General features: G+C 36.3%; 1 protein-coding gene and 1 long non-coding RNA gene across 3 annotated transcripts; both read right to left on the bottom strand.

The window, feature by feature from the left end:
- Positions 1–1522: 1522 nt before the first annotated feature.
- On the bottom strand, positions 1523–5750 carry LOC111607572. 2 transcript variants are annotated; one of them, XM_023329295.1, is made up of 6 exons: positions 5633–5750; positions 5423–5534; positions 4885–5205; positions 4049–4184; positions 2352–2391; positions 1523–2252 (listed from the first exon to the last, which is right to left on the bottom strand). In XM_023329295.1, exons 2-6 carry the CDS (start codon positions 5484–5486, stop codon positions 2115–2117), a joined length of 699 nt encoding a protein of 232 aa, XP_023185063.1. In that variant the 5' UTR covers positions 5487–5534; positions 5633–5750; the 3' UTR covers positions 1523–2114. The 2 variants fall into 2 exon arrangements, with proteins under 2 accessions (XP_023185063.1, XP_023185062.1); XM_023329294.1 differs by having other exon boundaries at positions 2352–2394.
- A 229-nt stretch (positions 5751–5979) lies between these two features.
- On the bottom strand, positions 5980–7271 carry LOC111607528. The gene is made up of 3 exons (XR_002752332.1): positions 7147–7271; positions 6374–6428; positions 5980–6299 (listed from the first exon to the last, which is right to left on the bottom strand). It is a non-coding gene; the product is annotated as an uncharacterized LOC111607528 (long non-coding RNA).
- Positions 7272–10886: the final 3615 nt, after the last annotated feature.

Genomic DNA, 10886 nt, shown 5'->3' on the forward strand with positions numbered 1-10886 from the left:
ATTAAAATGTCAAATATATCTTTACGTTACCTTCACTGTCCAAAAATGAGAGAGACGTTGGAATAAGTAGCAAAACATGCAGCTTAAATATTTCCACAGAGATCATGATGTCCAAGCAACAAGGAAAGGTTTTATTGTATGTTCACTGTGTTGGGCTGTCAACCCAGTGAACAGACACTGGGTTGACAGTGTATGTTGGTGGTGACAACATAAACCACCAATTCTCTGTCAAAGCAACAGAAACAGAAGTGCAACTACAGGACTATGGCTGCTTTGTTTTTGAGTTCCACCAAATTTGACACCGAACTGTTTTCACTCTATTACTTTCTACTAAACATCAATTTAATTTCCCCTTTGGGATGAATAAAGCATTTTTGAACCCAATTGAATTGATCAACAGCTATGATGTCAAAAGAAAGGCATTGGAGCATATAGACTTTAAGTTTCTTTTCGCTTCACAATAATTACCAACATGAAAATAGAAACTAAAATTATTGACAGTTTCAGGTATTTCCAAACAACATAATTCAAATACAAATACAAATTCAAACAACATAATTCCTACCATTAATTTTACAAGTGTAATTGATAAAAATCGAACAACATCTCCAACCAATTCACAAAACTGTCTTTTATTCTCTCTCTTGGCCTCTAGGGGTCCCACAAGACCAGTTGTTTTTACACTTTTTGTTGATGTTTTTCTAGTTATTCCCAGATAATGTCAGCATGTATGCAGATGACACTGTCGGTTAAACACAAAACTGCAAAATTTGACAAAAAAATCTGCATATCTGAGCAAATATTTTTAAATCTTGTCCAGTCTTGATAAAAAATTTAAAAAAAATAGTGTACAAAACACAAAATATTGCTGGTTGAGTTTTAGTATCTTTCTGTTGTGGCCTGAAAATTACCATTTGAAGATCAGATTTTCTTGGTTGAAACTTAAGTTTCATCTTGAGACCAAACATGTAGTTACTCTTCATATCTTCTCAAGCTAACTGTTGCGTTACAGCATGATGTCCACATCAAGACAGCCTTTAACAGGAAAATATATCTCGCACATCTCAGTCCGAACTGTGGTCTGTGGTCTGTTTACTGTAAAAGTTACAAGATGGTCGACTTTAAACAGACTAACCTAGAGCTCCCTTTAAGAGCACATGCTCTCCAGAAACATGACAGAGCCCATTAATTATTAAGCATTAATCATTTACTCAAATACTCTACTTTCCCCCAGATTCTAAAAGATAGACTCTAGTTTCACAGAAGACTTTATTCTTGACTTGGACTCACCCTCTAAAGACTCTAGCTTCAACTCTGACTTTTTTTTAACAGTATCTAAGAATCAAATCCTTGTCTCTTGTAAATGCAACAAAAATAGATAAATTATCACTGATAGAACAGACTGTAGTGAACATTTAAAGCAGGTCCTTATTGGAAGAATTTTCTAAACCCATGTTTGAGTGAGATTTAAAAGAAAAGAAAAAACTGAATGCAATGAATGCACACATATAAGAGCATACAGTAAATAAAAAAAATAATTTTAATATAATTCTATTTTTCCCTACATATTTACATCTTTTCAGTTTCCTTATTGCAACCAATACAAATAAATAACAGGGGAGTGAAGTTAGTTAGAAGAGAGACCAGAAATTAACGTGGTGTTTGCAGAGTAATCGTTGTGTAGATCTGCACTCTGCAGTTGACATGTGGAAGGGTTACACCTCCAGTTTCACACCAGCAGGCCATGCGGCCTGTGCGGCTGAAAACAGGAAGTTCAAACAGGAAGAAAGAACATGTTGAGAATTTGTCGGTCAGCCTTAATGCTTCGCTTCGACCTGCTGCTGCCTGAGTGAGTGGTCGACGTTCAAACGACCCGAAACACCCACACTCACACTCACCCATTACATTATAGCAGGTCGAGTCGAGACGACTGCAGGGGAGAAAGAGAACGTGGTTCTGGTTTTAAATGTGACATTATTCTGGTCTTTGTTTTACTTTAACATGGAAAAACACTTAATATTTAGAAAATAAGTTTTAAACAAAAAACACAGATTACACAGAAACATCGACAGTTACAGTGCTCCATAGAAAACATGAAGTAAAACATGAAATGTCTATAAAGGTCGACCTGAGATTGGACTATCCATCCCAATCACAATCAGATTATTTGTAGACAGGCTGGTGTGAATTACGGACGTTAAATAAAGTTCATTCTCTCTGAAGACGCTGTACGGCTCAATTTCCTGCACTTCCTGCAAGAGAGCAAACCAAATAATAAAAAAGAATATCCCAAAGTAAAGCAAGAAGCGAAAACAACTGCATTGGATTCAATCATTTACAACGTGATGTACCGTGTTTGGATGAGGCGTTATGGTCACTTCACGTCGTCTTCTTCTAAACGACAAACAGAAGTTATTGTACATTTGTCGATTTCCAGTCAAAATATTAACTTCTGTACAAACGTAGATATGTTTGTAGATACTAATAAACATCAATGGATCTTCTCCATGTTATGCACTCAGATGAACTTCTTGGGCATTTTTTTTTTTTTGCGTGTTCTTGGTTCTGCGGTTTGTTCAAACTTTCCCCTCCTTACCATACATGCTGCTGAAGCAGGCGCCTGCTGAAGAGGGTAAAGTGTGTTTGCATTGAGAAGTGTGCCATGTGTCAAACGTGAACATCCTGCCTTCCCATAAACTGCATAAAACTGCAATCATCATTTTGACTTTATCTGCATTATGAGCAGATGGATTAAAACAATATACTGGTAAATGATGCCTTACTTACTATTTTTGCACGACTTAATTTGTAAAACTAGATCAACAAGATCGAGATCAAACCAATGAGAGACAGGTAGTGTAATCATAGTAATGTAGTTGTTGCCACGGAAGCTCATCAACAAGATGACCTATGACCGGGTACAAATAAACAACACACACTGGGTAGAAAGTCAACAGTAACTGTGTGTTTAAATGCGCCCAGTTAAATGGCGACAGAAAAACCTCTCAGTTTTGAACCTGGAGCAGAAAAAAGTTTCACCTTTGCATTTGATTCTCAGATCTTGAGCAGGTTAAGGAAACTGAACTCACAACTTTAGTAAATGAAACGCTGCATAATTCTAGAACAAGTTAAGCTAAATATTAAGGATGCTTAAAAGGAGAATCTTAAATTGACTTTGATTGTGTGGATTTATGTCCGTCAGGAAGTCAAGAAAAAATTGGAAAGAGGATAATTTGTCTAACTGGATAATAAACCTGGCTGTCATCTGCATAAAACATGACTTAAATCTTATTCTCATTCTAATTCTGAAGATTCAAGGCCATGTGTCTTCGAATTTCAACCACACAATTAAGGAAAAGCTAGAAGAGGCTCTGAGTGGTACACTTTCAGTGGTAAATTAACCTGATCTTATCTGCATAAGGATGAAAGGAAATATGTTTTAAAATGATTTTTATAGCACTAGAGACCTTTATTGATGGTCAGAGGGGGAAGACTTGCAGCAAAGGTCTCATGGTCGGGAATCAAACCCAAAACGGCCTTGTCAGCAGCTACAGCCTCTGTTAATGAGGAACACCTTCTTCCTTAATGCTACCGGACGCCTTAATGAATGAGGCAAAGTTATGAAAGCATAGATTACACTTTGAAGGTTTCATGTAGAGAGAATGGACCAGACCTCACTGGGAGGAATCACAAGGTCCCAAGAACTGAGCCTTGTTGTATCCCTGAAGGCAGATCAGCAGGACTGATCATCAATGCTGACGCAGAAAATTGTGTCCAAAATTGTGGACCACAACCATAAGAATATCTTAAGATGGTTGTTGTTAAGTCCGAACTAAGGCGCGTTTTAAACCCAGTCTGGGACATTTTCAGTAAATCTAGAGTTTTCAGCTAACAGTCGGGTTCCCAAGTTTCTTTTCACTATTATCTTGGAGGAGGGAAGCTGGAAATTAGGGGAACAACTGCCCTTCTGTACTATAATTTCAAAATGCACAGTAATCAAAGGTTAATGACAGACTAACCTTTGAGAAAAACCATATTCATCTCCTACCTGTGGCACTTGTTCCTGCAGACACATCCAGAAATGACTCCCAATAGAATGATGATGATGATGATGATGATCAATCCATAAACTCCGAATAAAGAAATTAAAGTTGTTTCTGATTCAGGGGTGGTGTCTTTGTCATCTAAAAAATAAATAATTGAAAATTGTCAAAGATGTTAAATGAACAGCTGCTTGGACACCACTTTGTTACACGATGCATTCAAGTACAAAAAAAATACATGGTTTATATAACGTTTTAAAAAGGAAAGTGGATTTGTTTCAGTGCTTCAGTGTTAAAACTTGCTGAACCACCTTGATGTGTTCTACATCCGGAGGCTGAAATTTTAATTCTGTTTGTCTTTGCAAAATAGTTCAAGCTCAGTCAGATGGGACAGAGACTTTGACTGGGCCATTTTACTACATGACTATGCTTTAAACCACTTTATTGTTTTTTGTTTGATTTGGATTGATGTTTTGTTAAAGTCTAGCCTAGACTGAAATCTTCTGTAGCTTCTTACAGATTTCATAGTGGGATCGTTCTGTATTTACTTCCAGGGAAGAAATGAATGATGCTGCCGCTACCATGTTCACCACGACGATGTTTAGTTCAGGATGATGGGCAGCGTAAGATAAAATGGGTTAGCTTCCAATTTACACATTTCCACTATTCAAATGAGGGTGGCGTTCAATTAAAATCCCAAATCAAATTGACAGCATGAATACTTTAACAAGAATATAGACTTTTGCTCTGAATCTCTTTTATTATTTTCATCATTATAAATGTGATTCATGGTAGACAAAAACTTATTGATGTTTTTAAACAAAATAAATCATTTCCTTACCTTCCACAGTGAGGTTGAGCTGCAGCACAAATGTTCCATCACGGCGTGAGCACTGACAGCTGTAGCTTCCACTATTTTCTGGTGTTAAATTGTTCAGATGGAGAAACATTGTCTGATTTATTAACATGAGTGAAAACCTGGAGTCACATCCCTGTTCAAAGCCTCTCTCCAGGCGGTATGATAAAAGACACTCTTCTTCTCTGCTCCTCACTGGTCTGATTTGACAGACAACAAATAAGATTGGATCCTGTGTGGAATTGCTGCAAACTGGAGTCAAATCTGATTCTTTCCTGATGGTTTTCACCACCGGCTCCAGATCATCTGCAGTAATAAAAGTGGCAAAGATCAGCTATTAATCAGCTAATAAATGCTATTGAACAGTATTTATTGGTGTTTTTAACATGTATTGATTGAAAATGAGCGAAGCAAAATATTGTTTGTTTCTGTTGAACTTAAGAAATAAAGATCTTTATTTATTTTTCTTTATAATTTTTGTAATTTGTGGTATAATATAGTAGTTATTGTATGTTTGCTTTACCTTTGTCATAGGAGCAGATTGTCAGCCGCAGAAGTAAAACAAACCACAATGTGCATCTCCACATTCTGGTTAAATTACCTACAACGAACCACAAAGACGCTGCAGCTCGTTCCTGTAAGCGAAGACAAGAACATTTACCTTCATATTACATTTTAAGCTAAGTTCCTTCAGGTTAAGACAAAGAGCTTTAAAGATGAAACAGCGCCTCACCTTTAACAGAAGCAGAGCCAGACGAGGTTCCCATGTATCCTGACAGCCTGTGTGAAACCGAACTGAGCCGCACTGAGCAGGTTTCTGCCTCTTCACACTCTTCTACAGCGACAGCAGTCAAAACCTCAGAGGCAGACAAAATGTTTGTTCTCACAAAAGGAAGATCTAGTTCTAGACCCACTGAAAAAGGAAGTGCATAACATTTTCCACAGCTGCCCTTGTGGTGGAGCTGAAGAAGTGGCCAACCAAAGGAAAAATGGCAAGAAAAATCAGTGACACGAAAAACTTTATTATATTTTAGATTTATGCAACATGTGGATGTGTGTTGCATAAATACTTCAGAAAAATCAAGATATCATCAGTCGCCAAAAATAAATGAGTCAGTTTAGTCTTGCTAACTAGTAGCAACATTCACTTTATAATAAGAAACAACTTTTTTTCTACTTAGGTCAGATAGGATTACTATTTACTAATTGGTGGCAAAAAAATAAAACATATTTTTTCACTTCTTCAACCCAGTGCAAACATTGATCACATGCAGGAGAAGAAATCCTCTCAGTCTGTATGAAATGATTCATTGGTTTGTAGTTTGACAACAGGTCACTTTGACTTCAGAATAAAACCTGGTCACTTCCTGTTTAAGGTACGGCTCAGCCACCGCTGCTTCCTGTTAACAACAAATGAAAAAGAAAAACTATAGACTGAAAGAGGACAAACATAACAGTTCATTCAATGTTTTACCTGGTATAATGCAGCGCTGGTCAGTTCATTCCAAGTCAGGATTTTCAGTTTTCTTCTGCAAACAAGCAACAAGAAATGTAAATATTAATATTACAAGCTGTCCCTAATCAGCTACATTTTTTTCATGCCAAAAATAACTTAGAAATACAAAATCTACTGGACAACAGGACAAAGGGTTCAGAAATGCACTGTTAGTGGAAAAGTAACCTGACAGTCATCTTAGTCATCTAAGATTGAAAGGAAATATGATTTATAATATCTCTAAGAGGCAGCGGGTAAAGCAACAAGGAAAAGCTTAGAGAAGAATAAAACTACATTTGGATTATCATTCTGAGGTCTAATTTAGACAAAACTGAAGCATCTTACTGAATGTTACAACAAGGGTCCGAGAACAGAGCCTTGTGGTGTCTCTAAAGCAGCTCAGCAGCAGTGGAGATACAAACACTAGTGATGACACAAAAACGCTTTTGGTCCACAGAGTTGGACCAAAACCGTCAGATTATCTGGGAAAAATTGTTTCTAAGTCCAAAAGCAAACTTAGTACACAAAGAGGAAATCAATAAAAACTGTCAGCAGAATCCAAACTGGAGCAACTTTTAAACCCAGACTGGGACACATTCAGTAAATGTTTGAATTTTCAGCTAACGGTCAGAGTTTCATATTTCTCTCACTTGTGTTTTGGAGTCCAGAAGGTCAAAAATAGAGGAACATCTATACTTATCAATATTAATTTCAAAATGCATGAAATTCATTGATTGGTCAGAATGTCCTACCTGTTGTGTTTATTCCTGCAGCAACATATGGAAATGATTCCTTGTACAATGATGACAATCAGCACAAAAACTCCAAGTAAGGTGATTTGATTTGAAAGGAAAATTGTGTCTGAAGGAGGAATTGTGTCTTTGTCATCTAAAAAATATTTAAAAAATTGACAAAGGGATTAAATATCTGAGCACCTTCTTTGGAAATCATAATGCATTGCTTAACTTTTGTCTTGCTAAAGTATTTCTACCATTCTAACTTCTTTCATTGTCACATTTAAAACAATTTATGATATACTTTATAGAAAGTTAAGTAACATGATGCAAGGTAGTGGATTTGAAGTAAGGGCTTCAAAGGGCTTCGTGACAAACTGATCCAAAACAGAAATACTGAGGAAACAGTGTTTCATACAGCCACCGCATATGATGATGGCATGTTAAATATTTTGTTTTGTATTTCTGTTTTTGTTTTTGTTTTTTCAGAAATTGTAAACAAATTTTTATCTAATTAGTGAAGAATTTTAAGCCCAGAGTCACTTTAAGCCCCGAGTGCATCAGGTTTTTAAGAAAATGTTTTACACAAAAACATGAGAGTACACTCATAAGGAAATGTAAGTACACTCAATTACTAAGGTTTTCTTATGTAGATGATAATGTATTTAATACATTGATATCAAGTAAACACACACACACACACAACTGATTTACTAAAATAAATGTAGATGTAAATGAAAAGAGAAAAACACTTCAAAATCTGTAGATACCTTCAAAATACATAAAACCCTGGATCATTTTTTTAAATCCAGGAAATTCAAAATTAGTTCATTAAGAAATATTAATACCTGACAAAGACAACCACATGTAAGATTTTTTTTTTTGAAATGTTAATTTTATATTTAAAAAAACAAATCTAAAAAATGTATGTGAAACGGCTTAGTTTTCTAACTAAAACTAGTTTTTTAATCCTGTCTTTAACACACCACATGAAGTTTGACCACTTAAACGTTTCATCACCGTTCACTGTTATTTCATCATGGTAAATCTTTATCATGTTAGAATTAAACTAATATTAATTATTTTCAAAGTTAATAAATCATTTCCTTACCCTCCACAGTGACGTTGAGCTGCAGCACAAATGTTCCATCACGGCGTGAGCACTGACAGCTGTAGCTTCCACTATTTTCTGGTGTTAAATTGTTCAGATGGAGAAACATTGTCTGATGTATTAACATGAGTGAAAACCTGGAGTCACATCCCTGTTCAAAGCCTCTCTCCAGGCGGTATGATAAAAGACACTCTTCTTCTCTGCTCCTCACTGGTCTGATTTGACAGACAACAAATAAGATTGGATCCCATGTGGAATTGCTGCAAACTGGAGTCAAATCTGATTCTTTCCTGATGGTTTTCACCACCGGCTCCAGATCATCTAATAAACCAACATGTCAAAAAGCAACTATTAAACTCAAGTTTGCAAATATTGTATGTAATTCACAGCTGTTTTTAAACAAGGAATATTCAAGAGAAATGAAAAAAAAAACACTCTATACAAGCAGGTCTTGTACATACCTTTGTCATAGGAGCAAAAAGTGAACGGCAGCAGGAGAATAAAGCACATATTATATCTACTCATGCTGGTCAAGGCTTCAATTATAGCAGCAATGCTTCTGCTGCTCCTTGTTTACTGTAAATGGTTTATATGGCGCTCTGCAGTTTACCTCTGCAGCTAAACCGCAGATTCTTTAACTCTACAAAGATACGAGCTGCAAAACGCCCCTTTAAAAGGAAGCCGACATCACCGTTAGTTCAACCTTCACTTCAAAGTTATAAAAGCATCCAAATGCACAGAAATAAGTATCAAAAATGTCATTTATTTTAAACATAGTTGTAGAACGTGGGATACATACATCAGGATTCCTGTCTGAGACTCAAAGCTCAGTAATGTTTAAAGCTAACTAAATCTCAGATTGACAACAGAAAAGATAGTTGGACTAACTAGACCTTTTGTGTTAATTTGACAAAGTAAGTACTCCTTCTGCTACTTTTAACTCAACAAAAACAAATTATATGACTGTAAGAAATAAATTTGCTTTCTGTTGGGATCCATGATTGTTCCCTGCACCAGTCTCACTTCTTAAACATAAGAATCTCAGGATGGAAATGATTAAAATCAGCTGCATCTTGGTCGGCTTTTTTTTTCTTCCCCTCCTGTATGGCACTGAAAGCTGAGGATACTTGCAGTAATCGATGCTACTACAATTTTTCATTTAGGTACAAGTATAAGAGCAAAAATCCAGCACATAAAAACTTCTTTTAGCATAAAACACAAAACGTATATCGGGTAAAACAAAGTATAATAAGTTATTGAGTTATTTATGGTGTGTTTTTAGTGAATTGAGCTTCATGTATTGAGCTCCTGGTACCAAACAACCTAAAATATAGAAAATGATCTAAATTCTGGGATATTAAAATGAGTCTTGCTGAAATACTAAACCATTTGCAGCACAAATAAAACAGAAAAGTTGGTTAAGAATTAATGTGGTGCTTGTGCGCCCTCTTTCTACAGCCGCCCTGGGAAATCACCCATATGCCTCATATCACAAACCACTCTAGAAATTGAAGCTTTATAGAGTTAAGATAATAAAAACTAAATATTGTAATTTCTAAATATTTGTAAAGTTAAAATCCTCAGGTAGATGTTCCCAGATTAGCAGTTTTTTTTCTTTCACCACAGAATATTTATTTTGTTTTACAGGTTTTCATAGATGTCCTCTGTTTCTTGTTCAGCTTCTAAACAGGCCTTTTTACTTTCCCTCCCCAGAGCGCCGACATGCAGATGCTTCACCAGAGACGTAGTCTGGTAGAAATCTCCCGCAGGCTGCTGAAGGCTGGCGTACTCCCTTTCCTTTTTACCCTGTTAAAGACAACAAAAGCTGCAGCTCAGTGACGTCCACAAGTTATTTTTCAAAATCTAACAAGAGGGTCAACGTTTGAAAACATAAAGCAGCGAGCTGCATCCTAAAGATGGGCAGAGAGACGCTCGACGCACTGCAAGTGTGATCAGGAAGCCGCAGTCAAACTGAAACCCGTTTTTTTTTAGGTCACTCTACGCCCTCATTCTGTCTGCCACTACTGACCTCCTGAAACTTTGTTAGGCCTCAAACATCGACAACAGGTGACTAACAACCACTTAGGGCAGATTTCCAACTTTTCCAATCAGCACAAGTTGATTTAAGTTCAGCTTCAACAAACATTGAGCTGTTCAAAGAGATTTGTGGTTTTTAGTCTCATGTCTTGCACCTCATCCACGGTGTGAAAATGTCACAAATGTAAATAGTTTGAGACATTTTAGGTTGATTGTTTCAGCATGCAGCACTTTACAAAAGTATCAACATCTCTTTTTAATTTTTCACACTTAAAACCAAACAAATGCATTTTAATGCAACAGAACATCAGAAATGTTCCATAGTTGTTACTTGCAATGTTAAATACTGGTAAAGCTGTGCTGTGTTCTTCTTCCCCAATACAATAAGGCACCACTTTGTGTTGGTCTATCACATACAGTACATAGCCAATAAAATACATGAAACGTTTTGGTCCTCGCAAGACAAAATGTAAAACAGCTCAAAAGGTGTGAATATTTTTAACACGTTGTGTTAAGCTTCCAAAACTGTGATATTAATTCAGAAATGTAAGGGATCTGAACTGAAATGCAGGTTTCTGCTGTCGCTCTACACATATACAAAAACAGGAAA

This window comes from Xiphophorus maculatus, chromosome 24 (assembly GCF_002775205.1).
Source record: "Xiphophorus maculatus strain JP 163 A chromosome 24, X_maculatus-5.0-male, whole genome shotgun sequence".
Taxonomy (NCBI): domain Eukaryota; kingdom Metazoa; phylum Chordata; class Actinopteri; order Cyprinodontiformes; family Poeciliidae; genus Xiphophorus; species Xiphophorus maculatus.